Source organism: Hippoglossus hippoglossus, chromosome 17, assembly GCF_009819705.1.
Source record: "Hippoglossus hippoglossus isolate fHipHip1 chromosome 17, fHipHip1.pri, whole genome shotgun sequence".
Classification (NCBI taxonomy): Eukaryota; Metazoa; Chordata; class Actinopteri; order Pleuronectiformes; family Pleuronectidae; genus Hippoglossus; species Hippoglossus hippoglossus.
In genome coordinates this window covers 16972311-16991213 of record NC_047167.1, presented here as the reverse complement: position 1 = coordinate 16991213, position 18903 = coordinate 16972311, and the positions used below count along the sequence as shown (strand labels likewise).

At 44.0% G+C, this 18903-nt stretch overlaps 1 protein-coding gene across 1 annotated transcript in view; it reads right to left on the bottom strand.

Annotated features, from left to right (window-relative positions):
* Positions 1–18903, bottom strand: part of mib1 (mindbomb E3 ubiquitin protein ligase 1) — a 52729-nt gene that overhangs the window by 23470 nt on the left and 10356 nt on the right. The window contains 8 exon segments of the mRNA XM_034612584.1: positions 13763–13914; positions 14140–14337; positions 14493–14600; positions 16232–16243; positions 16245–16366; positions 16501–16645; positions 17960–18143; positions 18559–18763. Of these exon segments, the coding sequence (XP_034468475.1) occupies positions 13763–13914; positions 14140–14337; positions 14493–14600; positions 16232–16243; positions 16245–16366; positions 16501–16645; positions 17960–18143; positions 18559–18763 (1126 nt within the window).

The window sequence follows — 18903 nt, the reverse complement described above, 5'->3', positions numbered from 1 at the left end:
GTATGAACGAGGGGAGGTGGGGTGAGACAAGGAGAGGAGCAGAGTGGAACGGAGCGGAGCGGGAACTATTTTTTGCACTGCTTGACTAAATATGGTCAGGTTGGGTGGTGAGACAAGACACAGGAGCACCCCGGCAACAGGGGCCTAGGCGTGTTTCACATGCTTGGCTTCCCACAAAGTGCTAACCATTCAGCTTGGTCCTCGCACTGTGGGGTAGGAAGCTGCTGGCTGGTCGGCCTCTTGTCCCTAATTTGTTGCCACTGTGTTCTTCCTGTGCTCTCTGCCCTCCCGATCGCAGCAGCATCTCTGCTTAATCTCTTCCTCGTAAAAAGGTGACCCTCGTAGTGCACTTTCAGGAACGCATAGGCTGCATATTGATGACTTATACATGGGCAGATTAAAAAAATCTAAAAACAGCCAATAAACCAAAAAGATATTGTAATTTCCTTCATGTGTAGCCCCTGACAATAGGAATCACATTAGCATGGAACGTGAGGGACAATTAAAAGTACAGCTGTCTTCTACCGCAGCGGCAGATACACTTACTAAATACCTCTATCACAATTCTACTCTCAAACATTCAGTAAACTCCCTGTTCTAAGCTGCTGTATAAAGTTCCACTGAATAATAAAAGCGCATTTTAGGAGCAGCATAAAGCTCTGGGGCTGCGTGTGTGTGTGTGTCGATGGAATAAGAAAAAGGCAGGGTGGGAGGACGGTTGGTATACTTTCTGCCTCCTCCACCGACCAGGGCATCCTCCCAGCTCTCCCCCTCAGAATGCACATGATGGAGAGGAGAGTGCTGCAGAATTTTTTTTTACCCCTCCTTCTCTCCCTGCACCCCCCTCCCTTTTTTTTTTCAAAAGGCAGTTCTTCATGCCAGCTCTACGTCTTCCTTTTCTGAAGGTATGACTTGTGTTTGTGTGGGACGATGTGTGTGTGTGTGTGTGTGTGTGTGTGTGTGTGTGTGTGTGTGCTCCCTTTCTCTCCTTTTCCCCCATCCTCCCCTCCCTGACTCTGGCACTCAACCCGCCCGCCACCACCCCTCCTCCCCCAATCATAGAAGCTGATTCAGCGAGTCAGCCGTGCACCCGGCACACACGATGGCTGCAGCAGCTGGAGCGCTCTCTAGGTCATTATGGCTCTCTTCACTACGGGAAGAGGAGGAGAGGAGGGGAGGAGAGGAGGAGCAGCTCAGATAAGAAAACTGATCTGACAGGTAATATATGCTCTTGCTTGGCTTTTTGGACGGAGTTAACCCCTGAAGGGCCTTTGACGTCTCCTGTCCTGTCTCTTCACTCTCTCTTCTTCGGATGCGATCAGTTATTAACTGCATGGTGTGCCTGTGAGTCGCGTAATCGGAAGGGGGAGTGGAATGTTCTGCAGCTGCAGCAGCAGCAGCAGCAGCAGCAGCACTGGGACAGAACTTAACCAGAGAACACCTTGGGCTTTTTTTTTCTGCTCTTGTTCCTCTCGTCTTAGAAGAAGGGAAGAAATAAAGGCTTTATGAAAAGAAAAAAGTATGGAAGAGGATGCAGGAGGAGGTGGAACAGGGGAAAGGGAGGATGGGGAGTTGCTATGGTCCACATGGAATTTAGCCCTGTTTTTTGCACTCTCCACTCTATCTCTCTCATCTTGTTCTTTCTCTCTCCCTCCCTCCCTCTCTTGTATTGCTCTCTCTCCATCTCTCTCTCTCTCCCTGTCTCTCTCTCTCTCTCCCGTGTTCCTGGCACTGGCCGGACATGCTGCAGCAGCAGAGCTCTTTGGCTCATTAGGCTTCATGGTTGCAGCCCTGCCGCTATCTAATGACGGACTCGTTAACTCAGACCTGCACTGGTGTGGAGAGACATTCCCTTATGCACAATTCGCCCTCTGCATCCGACTCCTTCCAAGGTGTTTTTGTCTCCATGACCAAGGATACTATAATTATTTGGACTTTTAATGTATTTTTTTAATGTATTTTTTAATCTCTTTTTTCTTTTAGTTTTTTGGTCCTACCAGACCACTTTATCAATTAGATTGAGGGGCGGGGGAGGTCGCTGCCATTCTTAATTGATGGGAGGTAAGTTTGAGGACACGTCACACTTTTAAACCCGAGGCTGGCCGATTGGGGCGGAAGGATGGATTGTGGCGACCAGGGGGATGACGAAGCATCAGAATAATGAACAGCGGGGCAGGTCCGGAGTTCGGAACAGGGGGAAAAGAGGATTGATGGCACACAGCTGGGACAAGTGTATTAACACAGATGTGGGGGGGGGGGGGGGGGGGGGGGGGGGTTATTGGGCAGCAATAGTTGGCTGTGTAGATGTGTGTCACTGGCTGAACCGCTAGCACTTGAGGTAGTAACCCAGTTTCTTCTCTATTTCTCTATCTGTAAAGGATTGCTATAGGCTAGGCAGGGCGTGCAGGGCACACAGTGCTGCAGTGTTATCGCCTAAACCAGAAAAGACCCAACAACCACGGGGCTAATTTGCTGGTTCATGTTCCCCAACCTCCGTCCTGCTAAGCGTAGGAAGGAATTTCAAACCCCCCTCTCTCCTCTTTGCTCACCCTCTCGGGTGGCTGTGACATTTCCTAAACAGGACGTCACACCTTTCGGACCAGGCTCACCCACCTGCCCAGCCCTGTCTTTGTGCAGAGAACAACTGTCACCGCCACTTCAACCTTCCTTCATTACTATTCCAAGCCCTACCACTGCAAAAACATTGCACCACTTTCCCCATTTATTCAGCTCTATTCCACCCAGTCTCCCAATTCAAACCTAAGCTGCTGCCCCCTCCTCCCTAATCCATTTTTTCGATTTACACCCATAGCCTCAGCATTCAGTCTGCTGGCTAGCTTAGCCCGGTTGGGAGGCAGTGTGGACTTGTGGAATGTGTTGGTGTGGGGCAAAGATTCATTAGAGGCTTGCTGAACAATTCTCGCTACCATGCAAATGGTTATTGATCTGTTCCACCCACTCTGCAACACGACAGCTGGTTTGGCTGTGAGCACAGACAGGTGACGTTTGATCAGAGGGAAGAGGAAGTGAGAGAAGTTGACCATAAAAACAGTGCTGGGGGAGAGGGGGAGAGAGAGAGGGAGAGGGAGAGAGACGGAATTATGGGGAGGGGGGGGGCTAAACAGGACCAATCCACAAGTGCTGAGTGGGCATTAGCGCCTTCATGTGACCTATGGCCTGCCTCTGCGCCTAAAGCCCAAATCCTGCTCACAATAGCTTCCTGTTCCACTTGGATCACCCTCGTTTTCAAGCATCAGCAACTGCTCCAGCTCGCCACTGGGGACACCGCTGACGCCAGAGAGACAGGCAAGAGAGGGGTACGTATGGGCAAATGTGAGAGGTGGGAAAGAAGAGAGGACACAGAAGGTGGGGGTGAAACAAGAGAACCAGATGACGGTGAGGGAGACAGGAGTGGGAGGAGAGAAGAGAAAATGTTTTAGTATGTCAGCGGGGCCATGCAGCTTATAGGTGCACCACTGCTCCCAGGACACAGCAAATGGTCGTCATACAAGATGAGGTGCACACAGAGGCGCCTCTTACCAAGGACTTTCCTTCAAGGAGAAAACTCTTCTTCTTCGCTGCAGAATTTTTTTGTCCAACCCTTTAATCTACCTCCTCAACATTTTTTTCCTGGAAAGACAAAAAGACTTCCACTTTCTAACTACTTAAAAAAAAAAAAAAGAGAGCTGTCTTCCTCCCCCTGACCCTCCTGGTTTCTCCCAGTTTTTTTGGAGGACAGTGGGGGTCACTGTTAGTCGACTATGGTATGGACTGCAAAACTTTTGTTATGTTCAGGGGCGGGGGGACTGGCTGTTCAGCCTTACATGGCAACCAAAGGAAAGCCTTGAGCGTGGACCTGAATTTACACTCAAAGTCACCTTACGGTGCAGACTACCATACTTGGGAGGGAGAGCGGTGAGGAAAAATGTTCTGCTCATAACTTCCTGACCTTGGCGAAAGGTGAGAAAATGTCATACCTAAGATTACCTCCTTGGTGCACATACTTCTTTATGTACCCATATGAACATATGATAGCTATGGAATGTAAAGAAGTATGTATTCCTGGTGAGGTGCGAGTCCTCGTTCTGGAAAAATTATGTTGCACAGCGCTGTCTGAGGACGTGTTTGTGCTTTGCAAACTGTTAATATGGCTGTGATCGTGGTGTGAGAGAAAATAGCAGGCGAGGTAAAAAGAGAGCGAGAGGGAGGAAGAAAGCGAGAGAAAGAGAGCATGAATGTGAGTGGTAGGGCTCATACATTAGCTATACTGTCTCTGGGCAGTCTCACTGCAGCAATAATCGCTGTAGGGAACTTACTGCTTTCTCAATTTGGCTGAGTTGGCCAATAAAAATCTCTCATCCAAGATAGGCCAACAATTGAATCCCACAATTCATTGAACAATTATGTAAGTTAGATAGCAGTCGTGTTTCGGGCTTGCTTTGAGTTTTAGCCATCGGCACCAACTATGAGCAAAAAGTCGCCTTGTTACAACGCCATATGCACATGGTCTCTTTCCCTCATTGTGTGATTTTACTGCATTACAGCCCTTGAAATTCAGCCAGTAGCAACTTAGCCCTAACTTCAGCAAACAGAGAATGGTGCTCCTGACCATTAATACCATAATCTTTTCCAGTACTTCCACAAAGCAAGGGGGAAAGGGACCATAAACTCTGCCTTTGTTGCTGCATTTTTTTTTTTTTAACATGCAACTGAAAGAGCAGGAAATAGTTGCTGAGTAGGGAGAATGAAGAGGCACTGTCGCTGCTGCCACACACTGGCTCTGTCCTACTGCTGTATCATATGGCTTCCGTGTTAACAATCTTGTGTGTTTAACTACGACTGCCCGTCCCTTTATGTTGCTGCCCTTATCCGCACCCCACCCCACATCAACCCGGCTGCCCCCGTGGCTCCCCTCCTCTCCCCCTGATTCCTGCTCTCATTGTTCACGTTTGCTATGCTTGCCAAATGCTTTGCCGGGGCCGCATGGCAGTAAGATTAGACCATCAAAAAGTGACAATGCAGGATCAGGGTCAACTCTGGCCCGTCAGCTGATTCCGATTGTCAACTGCTTCAAACAAATAAAAGGCAACAGAATATGGACAGAGGTGCGGAGAGAAATGAAGCCAGGGGGAGGCGGTTTGCACAGCGGGCTATTCATATCTAGCACTTTCACCTATTCTGACCCTCTGTATGGCCTGTGCCTGGATCACAGACGAGGCCTGCACCAGTTTTAGCACAGGTTTACCTCTATTCAAACCCCTTTAATGTAGAATCACTGCTCCGCTAAAGGTAATTCCTCCACTGCAGTTTGACTCCAGCTTGAAAAATCAAATGGACGAGATAATAAAGATAGAAAAATTTAATATTTCAATAGTTCTAACCAAGAAATAAACTAATCAGAAGGTTAACAATCCTAATCAAAAATCTACAACGGCAATTCAACTATTACTACAGTTCGCCTTATAAGGATGATCTTATATATGCTCATATCAAAAGTTCCTTCATTAAATTAGATTTATTTTAATTTTAATTTTAAATGAATTTTGTTTGTAGCTGCAGGCTGGAGTGTATCCATGCCATCAAAATGTATCCTGCAGTAGAGCAGCGAAAAAGCAAACCCATGCCACTCTAGTACAACGGTTTGCTTCTGAAATACAGGACACTTTATTCTGAACTGATTAATTAGCCAAGGTTACGGCTGACTTAATCTATTTCCCTTAAGTAAAAGAACTATCTAACCAGAGGTGGCATCCGTGACAAAGACACTGAAAATCAAAACTTATTTTAACTGAGTTGACCCACTGTAGTTGAAAACATTTAAGCGGAAAAAAGCAACAATAGAAATGAGATTTTAGCCCAAAGATTTTCAATTTCGCTGAAGAAGTAACATTTGATCTATGAAGAATAAAACAAAAGTCCTGCTCAAATGTTCTCAGGGAAATACTTGAAGGCAGGGTTTGAATAAAATGTTTAACATTTTACACAAAGCTGACTAGTTGCTGATTCTTTAACGGCGGCTAAAAAGGGTCAGATCAATTTATAATAATTCAACATTATAAAGAGACGCTAGAGAAAAGGTCACCTCAGTCCACAGGTAAAACAGAAAAATCTTTTCTTATTTTTTGCGGTAGGAACAACATAATAAAGCTTAATTTCCAGGCTTCTAACCATTCAGACCCTGCATGATATTCTATCTGCCAGGACATAAGAGGCGGTGAGAGTGAACGGCTTGCACTGCATGTTTCTACCAGGCCCTCAATAGCTCTGACCTGCTGTCTGAGTGACAAACGCAGCAGATGCTGACATTATCAAATACTCAGTGCCTGTCGTCCCCCTCTGCTTTTGCCCTGTTATGGCCCTTAGACGAGGTGAGCAGCCCGGCCACCTGACTCTGAGTGACGGAGGGACTGTGTGAGTGTGTGCACGTGTGTAAGTGAGCAAGCATGAATGTGCATGTGTTTGTTACAAATAGACCTGCCTCTGGTGTGCCATATCAGCCTAGCCCTATGTTGACCTCTATCCTGTCTACAAGCAGTGCTGTATATCCCTCAGCTGTCGCTGGCCACTCCAAGAACCTCTCCTGAGCCTTGGCAGGAAAAAATTTAATAATTATAACAGCTGACTATTTCAAATTCATCTTTAAAAATAGCGTTAAAGGAAAATTTATAAAGTTCAATTAAAAAAAAGAATGAAGGCTAAAAATTTGCCAAATAAATACTGCTTAAACATATCTTAACTCAAAAGTAGAGCTTATTTTTCGGGGTTTGACAGGTGTTTGAGAAGTTCAATGTTTTGTGGCAATAATAAAATATTGCAGCAGTAAAATTAAAAAGAAAAACTGCATAGCAGTTTGTGCAGCATGGTTAAAATATGGAAAAGGAGGTTTGATGTTGCCCCGATAGCTGAAATGTTTAGTGATCTTATAAATGACTACAACTACCATAAACTTAAACTACAAAAAACCACAAAAACATAATCACAATGTTCTTTATGTGGGTGTTACTGTGACAATTCTTTTTGTATTAGCACAGAATGGATTTTTAGTACAAACTGTTACAACAGCAGTGCACTGCAGAGCCCTGAAAGAGACATAATATAATCTGCCCTCAGTCACTGTTCAAACACTACCTCTACACTAGAAATCAGTCTCTAGGTCTTAATGACTGTTTAAATTAATGTTGTGACTTGACGCCCCAGAGTGCTACAGTAGGCGTGTGAGTGAAAGAGCTTGTGTATGCGGTTATGCCTCTGCATTTGTCTGTTGGCCGTCTCGGTGACCGGAGTAGCGGCGTGCTTGCAGCAGGACCCATCTGTCAGAGTCTGTAATTGCTTCATGACTCCAGGACATTTGACTCAAGTACACTGCCACAGATTATTATTATCCTTTTCTCAGGGAACAATTTTTCTCACTCTCTGGGAGGGGGCAAGCATTAAACTTAAAAAGATAGCGAGCAGGATAAATAGGCTGCCTGGGAGGCAGCAAAGGAGAAAGTTAGGTAAGGTTGATCAACTGTACCCATGTGTTATTGGTGTGGTGGTAAATGTGCCTGTGTGTGAGTGTGTGTGTCACAGCAGAGTGGGGTGAAAGTGGACAGGCGAGAGAAAAAGCAGAAGAGAGGAAGAGACTACAGCACTGTCCATATTCAACGCGTTGGGAGCCACAACTTTGATTTTTTAACAAGATGTTCAAATGCAACACGCCTCGCTCTGGCTCTTTTGGGATGAAACCTAACGGCCAGACCAAACCGTTTGAGAGTTCACTTGACTTCAGCGGTTTTCCATGTTGGTCTCTGAAACCTGTGATTCCAAAATGCTTGCTAAAGCTGGTAAAATGGAACCAATCACCTCTTGAATGGATTTGGTCCCCTTCAACCAGCTTGTAGCTATGCATTGAATGACTACAAGGACCTTCGACACAATCACTCCAGCAGCAGCGAGGGCCACGTCTTGATGAGCACTGGCTTATTATGGCCTATTCTCTACCTACAACATCTGTGGTGGTGGTCAGAGGTTGTCATGTTCCAATGTTAAACCTGTTTATGTTGTTTTGACTAATAAAGAAAAGCAATCCCAGCTTTTACAAACTTTGCCCTGGTCCCGTTTCCTGACTCCTGAGTGTTTGCCTCTCTGACTCTAGAGGGATTGATATTCTGACCACACTATCAATGGCTGTTTCAAAAATAGCAGGGGTAGACTGTATGCGCTATTTCAGAAGCAGAGCACTCCCATGTCTGTGTGAGAATGTGCGGCTGTCTTGCTGAGACACCTCCTAAGCTCATGTCACTAGATGCTAACAGTCAATTACACTGTGGGGGGAATAGGCAAAAGGAAAAAAAATCTAACATAAAGGACATGGTGGATGTAGCTCAGCAGGGATATGATGGGACAGTAAAAAAATAAATATGACAATAAGAGTGATGGAAACAACGAAGGGGGCAGGATATAGTTGTTAGAGTACACACAGAGGCACACACTCTTGGTCTCGTTCCCCTGAAGCCTCCTGCAATGATGTTGGATGAGGCTGAGCGAGATGAGAGCCAGACGCTCTGGAGGACAGGAGCCCAACGCACAAATCACAGGAGCAGACATTCGCAAACAGTTACAGCCACACACATTCACTCATTGTTACTGCAGAACAAGCAGCCAGGAAAAAACTTCCTGCGCAACGGTCTCCCTCCCCCTCCTTCTCTATTCTCTCCTTTTATACCTTCCTAATTTGGTGCTTAATGCTACTTCAAACTGAAGTGTTCTCAAAACTCCGACAATATACAACACAGCCACAGAAAAGCTCCTGAATCATTTGCTCCAAATTGATCTAAAAGCTGGAAGCTTATCTAATTTGTCTAATTACTCACAGAGATTGACGATCAAATTGATTGTAAATAGCTTTTTTCTATTCTCAATTTTCGACAGTTTTTAAAGTGTTTTCATTGGACCAATAACCATGAAATCTATTTGGGTAACATAAGAAGCACTAGCTCAGTCAAACGCAGAAGTCTAACTCGATTAGTCTAGTCTTAAATGAGCAAGAGAGAGGGTGAAAATTGAATCAATGGGAGCCCAGACGAACATGCAAACCTTTGATCAATTTTGTAAATTTATCTCCATGGACCTACAACACTTTTGTCTGTCTAATAGTAATCTCCGCTGACAATACCACTACTATTATGGTGCAGCCTATTAGTTCCGACTACTGGGAATACTTGTTCTGCATTTTGGAGCACAAGGTGATTGCTTGCAGAGCCCTCCGTCTCCTCAGGTGTAACGATTAGCATTTTGGGGTTTCTCTATATGTCGCCATATTGAAATAAAAGCAATAAGAGAGAGGCAGGAGGGCAAATAATACAGGGAGGTGACACGTAAAAGGGTGCAGACCGCCGCTGCAGGCTTGTTTGGAGATCGTTTGTGAGTCATGGGCTATTAATCGTATTGTTTACAGTACTGTAGCAGCTACTGGCTTCCAGCAGCCTGAGGGAAAGACACAAGAGACGAGCCAGGCTCTCCTTGCAGGCAGAGGTTGCAGTAAGCACACACAAGGAGAGCGCACAATGTGGATGTCCGAGGAAATCCTTTTACCAGACGCGTTACTGCTGGTTATACTGGCACTTTCAATTTACTAGCAATTGTAAAATTTAACAACAAGGTCTAATTTATAAGGGGAATGCCTTTTACACTCTGTAGTGGACGAGTGTGTGAGTAATGAACAAGGTGAGATAGTAAAACTCCCCGGTTCCTGCCGCACCCCTGTTGGTAGAGTTGATTTGTCTCAGGACTCCAAGTTGAAAGATTCATCTGTCACCCACAGGGTTCTTCCTGTGTATCTCCCTCAATCTTCCCTCCACTGCTGGAAGACCCACCCACACTCTTAAAACACCCAGACACACATCACACATCACACACACACACACACACACACACACACACTCTGACAAACTTGAACCCAAAAGCTAGCGTTTGACGTATGATAACTTGCATCACTTACAAAGAGAGAGCGTAAAACAACACAAAGCGGGAGCAATTTTTTCTTGTTGTATTGTCAGAGTGTTGATGAGAAACTATAGATTACACTTGTTTAAGCTCCAACTGCCAGAGCATCCTGCGCTGGTGCTCAATCTAAACAAGCCGAGACAGAGCAGAGCCAATTTTTTTAAATTACTATCAGGAAACAATAGTAACATTAATCATTAACCAGAAAGGCTTCATGTTATATTCTTTTGTCTGAAGGGTTTCTGATTAGCTTCCAACTCCACGCACTTCTTCATGACAATCAACCTTTTTTTGAAGAAGAAGAAGTCGGAATTCCTCTAAAGCACTCGATCGAAACAACGGCCTCTCCACTGCAAAATACACCAGGCAGGCTACATTCACTTCAACCTAGGGAGAGATTTCGAGGGCTTTAGGACTTGTGGACTGTCTCCCTGATATTGCAGGAGCTCGAGCGTGAAATAAAAGTAAATGGGCAGACTGGTGAAGGCGACATATATCTTCGTTTCTGTGAAGGCAAGGGGACAGAGCGTGGACCAAAGAGAGCAGCACACACACTACATGACAGAGGCCCTGATAAAATACTGTACTACAGGTAGAGATGGGCACAGAAACCCAGTGCTGGGGCTAAATTATTATGCTGTGGTGTCGTCGCTTCGGCTCTCAGTACTGGAGAAATTAAGAAAATAAATGTCCTATTTGCTATTGCAATAAAGAAAGAAGAAATGCTAAAATAAGATTTCCCACTGCAGCACGCACACGCACGCACGCACGCACGCACGCACACGCACACACACACACACACACACACACACACACACACAGTGAGAACTTAACGTTCAAAAGTGTGGTTACATTTAACCAGAGTCGAAGATTATTATTGCATCAAGTCCTACAAGTCTTTGGCATGTGAGGGTGGAAACATGAGCAATATGTCTGTCGCATGCAGGTGGAGCTATTAACAGTTTTTCGACTTCCTATAGCTCGTAGTTCGTCTGTTGTCGCCTCAGGTATGTTACGCATACCAACAGCCTGGAGCCAACACACTGAGTTAACGTAATTATACAAACATGGCTGATGATTAAAAGTAACCATTAGCCAGCTGATTGTTATGGTTGCGTTCATAAACTCAATCTGAAATGGTCAGAGCATCGTCTGAACTGTCATTCACAGTTTCACATCGCTCAGAGCAGGAGTTGATTTAGTGATTCAGGGGCCTGCAGGCAATGACAGCAAATTATAAATATATATATGTATAAACACACACACACATACACAGACACACATACATACAGCTCAAGCACTTTTTGCTCTCCGAAACATTGAGGCGTACAGCACAGTTGCTATCTTCTCTTTTATTTTCTCAATCCTGGTCTTTAAATTACACACCCATGAATTTTAATATGAATAATTATAATTGATGATATTTACAATAACAGCTTTGTTTAAACTCTGCCAGTTTGTGACCTACCCGACATAGATTTACTATTATTCATTAAAGTTTAAAAGCTGTGTAATAAAAGACAACACAGCAGCTTTGTAATATTGTTTCCTATCGGACGACCGAGTCAGGCTGGGACTGCTGACCATATGGTTGTGTGTATATGTGTAAGTATGTAAGTGTGTGTGTTGGTGTGTGATGTGATTTAGATTTATTTATATAATTAATGCATATAATTTGAAATCAGGTAGATGTACATCTATACAATTAGGTTTAATTATAGGGATTTCAGGGATCATCAACATGAAATCGCTGCCAAAGGGCCTCAGACAAACTACTTATTAAACAAATGTATTTATTTTAAATTCTGGTATTTTCTGCCCATTTATTGCTGTTCATTACTTTGTCTTAATTTGTTAATTTTTTACTATTGTCCCACCTGGTTTATTCCTTTCTGATCTTTTTGTAAACGCTGGATTCTTGTCATGTGTAATGTTTTTCATTTTTTAAAGTCCTAACTAATACTATTAGTAATACCATCAATATGATAATAAACCAATGACCCACAATCTGTATGTTACTTGAATTTACTATATTTGCATGTACATTATAATGTAAATTAATTACTTGACAACTTGTTTTAGCCTAAATAAACATTATTTTGTGTTTCTATGAGTTGTTCTTTATGTTTAAGTCAATGTGAAAAACATTTGCTCAGTGTGGCTGAGCAAATGAAAACAGGAAAACACAGAAAACAGGGCCTGTTCTGTTCCGCAGTGGAGCCAAAGGTGGAGGGCTGGGTCTGGCCCGGCTGGTGGTAGGTGGCAGGTGTTTCAGAGCCCTCCGACCTCAATTTCATTTGTCCCACACGCCAAGGAATGAAAGCCAGTGAAGGGGAATGACATTAAGCCTGTGAATAACCACGCTCATGTGCAAACATACACATACACGCCCCAAATCGTCAGCAAGGAAAGCAGCTGTTAACTTTCTCAAAAATCGCCCGAGTCCATAAATCTGACCCTCTAACGTCTATTTCCATCACCTTAGGAGACCGTACATGATCAACCTGATACAGACAGCCGTCTCCCTGAGCCATCCTTAATATGCTTGTGGTTGAGAGACGAGAATAAAACAGCCAAAGAGCAGAGCAGCATACTCCTGCAGCCAGAAATAGCAATGACCAAGGGACAAGGCGTGCTGCTGCTGCTGGAGCATGGGCCAGCCGCTTCAGGCCAGCCTCTTGCTCGCAGCACACAGCGATGGACAAGCATAACAGTAAAAGGAAACATCAAATGAACTTCAAGGACTATTAGCCACACCAATAAAAAAAATAGTCAACATAAGACAGATGCTGTCAGGGCCTCAAAGGTAGTCTAATGTCAGTTTGGGACCATACCATCTGCTGGGGAGATGAAGCCTATAGGCCTGTTTCAGACTTCAATCAATGTCAAACTACCTTGAATGCGAGAAAAAGAGCTTACAGATGAAGAAAATGTGCTCGGCGAGGTAGTGGATTTAATCTTATTTTAGTTTTAACTACTTCTAAGTTTGAGTGGAATCTGTAGGAAGAAATAATCCACACCAGGTGGTGAGTTCATTTTATCCTGTGTCAGTTATTTAAAAAGGTTCTATTTTGTGTGTGTGGATGAATGAAGCTCGTGTGTTTTTCTGGTTTATAGACCTGTAGGTGGTGAGTCGACCTCTTTCATTCCAACGGAGGATGATTAAGTAATGGATTAGTAGTACAGATTAGGGCTTCTGCCACGGCCTCTGTCCTTTAGCAGCTAAAGAAGCAGACTATAAACCTGAGGGGTTCTAGTTCGAGCAAATTATTTTAAAGTTATATAAGGCTCAATTATATTCATGCTCTGACGCTCCCTTAATGTTGTTTCAGGGGTGCTGCATTGACTTTTCAAAATAGTAAATATACTTAAGCTTCAATAAGGCAACCAAGACGAGTACTGAACAAAGTTGTGGAATATTTCTGAATATGTCTGGTGCCCATTCACTATTATCTAGGTATCTATAATTATTTTTGATTCAGGGTGGTGAGATTTTCATTGCGGCTCAAATTTTCAAATTTCCATACTTTTGTTGCTATTACTGAGTTTTGATGCTAAATCATTTGAGTCAGGCTGCATCAATGAAATTATAATTGTTTTTTGTATTCAGCAGGAGTGTATCTAATGTAAAATCTTTACTGAGAGCACTTGGCAGACATTTGAGGACACAGCTTCCACAGATTCCACTCAAACTTGCTCCGGTCCTCATGCAGATGCTGCATAGTGTGAGAGCTAGTGGGGGCGAGTGAGTGGGAAAGTAAGTGAAGTCTCATACCTGGGGTTTCCTCGCAGGGCAGCGTGATGCAAGGCATTGAACCCGTTATTGTTGGTGATGGTAACGTCCGCACCGGCCTCCAGCAGCACTGACAGCATGTCGTCTCTCTTCTTGCTTATGGCATCATGCAGGGGTGTGTCCCCCTCCGAATCCTGAATGGGAAACCTTGTGTCACTTACCACTTTTTAACTGGACTGTGAATTCTGCTTAAAATGGCCTCAGTAGCAGACAGTAGACCATAACGTGTACAACACTTAATGTAGTCTGAACAGTCTGACCTCTGACAGTGCTGTTGTATGTGCTCGTCTCTGTTTACTTACTGAAATATCACTTCACGTCTCAAAACTATTCTCCGGGGCTAAACAAGACACAGTTACCTGGAGGCTCGGGTGGCAGCCAAAGTCCAGCAGGGTTTTGACCACTTGCAGGTGGCCTTTATTGACAGCGATGTGTAATGGAGTCTGCCTTCGCTTGTTCCTGGCATTCAAATCGGCACCGCCCCTCTGCAGCACCTCAATGACGGAGCCCTCGTCGCCAAAGGATGCGTGGTGCACCGCCCGGTCTCCATCTTTGTCCTGAGTACAGTACACACCCGCATAATGACTAAGTGTTGTGTCTGCTACTGGATTTCCCCCCTTTTGCCATATTGTGTGACATTCACGATAAAATGAGATGCATTTGTGATTATGAAGAGCATGGAGGGGAGCATTATTTTCTACATTGTACCAACCTCAGCCTCAAGGTCCACGTTGTGTTTGAGCAGCAACTTCAGGACATCCACGTGACCGTTCTGACTGGCTGCCTGCATCGCAGTGTGTCCGGCACACTGACCGTTCACCTGCGGACAGATCAAGAGTCGGAATGAGAATACAGGTGTACGACAATGTCATGTTTTATGTTTAGATCTACACATACTGAATGTGCAGATCACCTGAGGGGCTGAGAGATGATGGTGAGGATGTGAGTAAGCTTTTGTATGTGTGGATGTGCGGCTGTGTGTGCATGTTTCATCACCAACTGCAGCACTGCAAAAACTCAGAGCATAAATATTAATGTGGACTCCTTTGGGAGTCTCGAGACATCTCTTGTCCTGGCAGGCGGATCACTTGGCCAGGCTCAGTGTGCTCAGCTTTAAGCAAATAATTCCACTGAAAGGCAGTAGGGCATCTGGCCAGCATTTGACACACACACACACACACACACACACACACAACACACACACCACACACACACACACACACACACACACAGCACACACACACACACACACACACACACACACACACACACACACACAACACACACACACACACACACACACCTGCTCTTTGAGTGAAGACAGTATTGCAGACTAACTCATAACCTGAAAGGGTGTTTTCCCTGGCCTATAGCAGTGTGTCAGAACACAGCATCCAACCATATGGGGTTTTGTGGATCTCCACTTCATTCTGAAAGTGAATTGGGTCTGTGCTGCAGTGCACACCAATGTTCCTCGGTGCCTCCTCTGGGCCCAGCCTTAATGCTTTTCAGATTGAGAGGTGCAGGAGTGGGAGGATCTCATAGCCCTTTCCTAAGAGACTCTCAGCCTCCTCAATATACTGAGAGCGGAGCAGAGTTAGCTGTATTCCTTGGGTTGAGTGGTGAACTTCGATACTTTCATGGCACAGATTAAACTGCTTCGATACTATCCCTTGTCATGTCAAGATAAAATAATGCTGGTAACTGGTGAGCTGAGAAAAACTAAGGAGTTGAAAACAGATCTCATAGCGTTTATATTCTGCTTTTACTCTCTTCCTTATGTGTGTCCTACAGCTTTCTGTGCATGTAGACAGTCTGCAAAGTTACTGCAGTTACAGAATCCTCTCCCACAGAAAACACAGCTGCTGAAGTCCCTGAAATGCCTACATTGAATTCCTGGCTTTTTTCCTTAAGGAGTCCACATCACCAAGTAACATGTAACATGCAACATGCAGCTACTGGCTACTTTTCAACGCCATCAATACTGTGGAAAGGTGGTGTTTACAACTCATTTGGACGCCTCTGGGTGACGGGTGTGAAATATTCAACGCATGCTCCTTTAGACAAATAATGTATATTTTAAACATTATAGTATGTAAGCCTATTCTAGTCAACCCCTAAATTAAAACTATAAACCTGTAGAAAACAGGCACTTACTTAAAGTAAAACCACATTGTGGGAAATAGGTTTATAATTTGTATGTTGTGAAAGTCCTTTGATTGAATGGAGTGAAAAAATAAAACTAGCGATTTGTATTGTAATATGCAATGGAGTTTTTGTTGAAATGGATAGTTTTGGTATTAGTAGGGAAATTGAACAACACCCAGCTCCAATTATCAATGTACTCAGACAGTCTGTCAATGTTTATTGGCAAAGTCATGTGGTGTTCATCAGAATCTAGAAATCTAGCAGCAGCTCATGCAAGAATAAGAAAATGGTTTGGTCACTTACATCCACATCCGGTCCTCTTCAGAATGTCCTCCACCTTTGCCAGGTCTCCATTGGCTGCTGCCTTGACAAGCTCCTCATTGATGTCTCCGGACTCCTGTGTCTCAAATAGTTTCTTCAGCAGCTGAGACAGACGCTCTGAAAAAAGAAGAAGAAAAAAAAAAGAAAGACGAAAACATCAGTGTCTGAGTGCAGGAGTCAGACAAAAAAGGGAGCAGTGAGGAGAAAGAACCAAGATAACCCTCTTGTCAGTCTTCCATTTTCATACATACCTCCAGAGGCGTTGCTGACAGCAGAGCCAGAGGGGGCGATCTTGGTGACAGCAGCAGGATTGTACGTCCACGAAGTTCCACATACCTCGACCTTCAGGTCACTGTCAGAGTAGATTTGCTGGACGCGCCCCACCTTGCCTAAGGTCTGTTGATAAATGTTGCAACATACAACATTAGTATATGGAGGGTTGTTGTCTTTGAGCAATGTTTTTTTTTGTAACTTGTGTGAGTCTTTAAGTGGCAGAGGAAAAATGGTAAGATTGTGAGAAGGAGCAAAAAAGCACAGATGGAAAGAAAGAATTGGAAGAAGTGGAAAAAGAACAGCACCTGAACAAAGCAACTGTCCGGGATGGAAAAGAAACAAAGCCTGTTGCTAAAATAAAAACTGGCAGAAAAAACTAACTATTATAAATTAAAGCTGCATTTCATTATTCAGAGATTCACTTGCTCAAGAAACAAGATGGATTCAAAAGAGAGGGAACCTACTTGCTGGACCATACCTCATCTATACAGGCAATACAGAGAGGACAGAGCAAAATGGTTTCCAATTTTGAATCATATCATCTTGATCCTGGCTCTATGAGAAAGAGGCACTTTTATCTGTCGAGCCGGGTCTGGGGCTATCCTGGAGGATGCCATCAATAATGGGGACTGCTGCAGAAGAAGCAACAGCGGGCGGCAAACAGCCGTGGTTAGTGATCAGAGCCACAGCCCATCTCTGGGTTTTAAGGCTCATTAGCTGGTGAGGGGGGAAGTTTAGCAGGGACAAGTGGCATATTGGAGTAGACTGGCATTACATAACCTAAGGCACGCTGGGCAGCAGTGAATAAACATCATAAAAAAAGAACAACGTCTTGTTGTGAGAGAATAAAAAGATAAATAAAAGCGACAGCAAAACAGCTATAGACAGATTTGAGGGCTGAAGCTGTGGCTGTGCATGATAATAGTACTGCGACTTTTCTGTAGAAGAGAAGAGGGACTAGTCACTATAGTGTGAGAGGAACAGCAGAAAATTACACAATTACAGACTCATTGAGCCTAATTAATAGATTGCATATAAATGATGCCCATGTGATGGGGACAAAATTGTGGTTTTTAAAAATATCCAATATAACAGCTCTTATTTTCTCAGTGGTACAGTTACCAAGTAATACAAATATCACGCTTCAGATTAAAATACAATCACTGACTGGAATTTAGTTTAGTTTTGATATTTGGTTACTCACAAAACTTTAGTGCTACAGTCTAGTGGATTTCTAGTAGACACATTTCTAAGAGTATCCTACTTTGATTTTCTTGGAAATCAATAATAAAACCAACTTGTTGTTGAAGGAGACTTACTGAGCATTATATATGCAGATTTCCTTGTTAAAATTAAATTTGAATTGGCGTTTAAATAAATAAGACCCGTTGTGGTTACAGTTGCACAAATCAGTGAGAACATATTTCAGAGTCTTACAGGCAGCATCGCTTCAGCCCACTCTCCATGGCCTCTCTGCAGCAGCTTGATGCGGTCGATGTCGTAGCAAATCTGGACCAGGTCTCCCACGACGAACTGGGAAGTGCCTCCCTCTGCCCCGGCTGCAGCGTCTCCGCTGCGCACTACATTGGCCTTTGTCAGCACAGCTGGATTGAACGTCCATCTGAGAATAGAGAAATTAATGCATTAAAGTAGTCTGACTCAATGAATATAGACTGTGGGTGTAAGCAGCAACCACATCTAAGCTAGCAACCAATGTGGTAAACCACAAAGTTTTACCAATGATTTGGATTGCGCAATATCCAGACCCCTTTTCTTTGGAAAAAAGAAAATTCCCATCGATACTACGTTGCAGGGGCACGTCACTAATTCCTTGGCTTAGCGTTGCCCAAGACGACTGCGATTGGTTTAAATAAATAAAAAAAATAGTAAGATAATTTTCTCCTAAAGCAGAATGACAATGGGTGCAGCCAGACAGTTTTCCAATGCTGACACACTGCTGTGGAAACTATGCAAGACCAGCATTAAAGCAACCCTAAGGCCTATTAACCCATAGTTCAGTCCGTCTCAGGACTCACCTGTTTCCACTGGGGTACTGCACCACAATGTCATGATCCTCATCGATGCCGCACACTGTGCCAGTGGTAGTGAGGGTCTCGAACATGCCGTCGGTCCACCCACCGTGGCCGTGTTGGAGGGACTGGACAATCTCTAGGTCTAAGTCAATGTTGACCAGATCTCCAATCTGGAGACCGCCAGGATTTCTGTTGCCGTTCTGCTCACCTGGGAGATAAAGGTAAAGTTAACTCTATGAGAAATAATACTGATTTAGTGAAAGTGTGTTTTTCAAATTAAGATTTAGAGTCTGCAAACTAAGGTATAGCAAGACAAATAAAAAAAACACATTTCAGATAAAGGCTGTC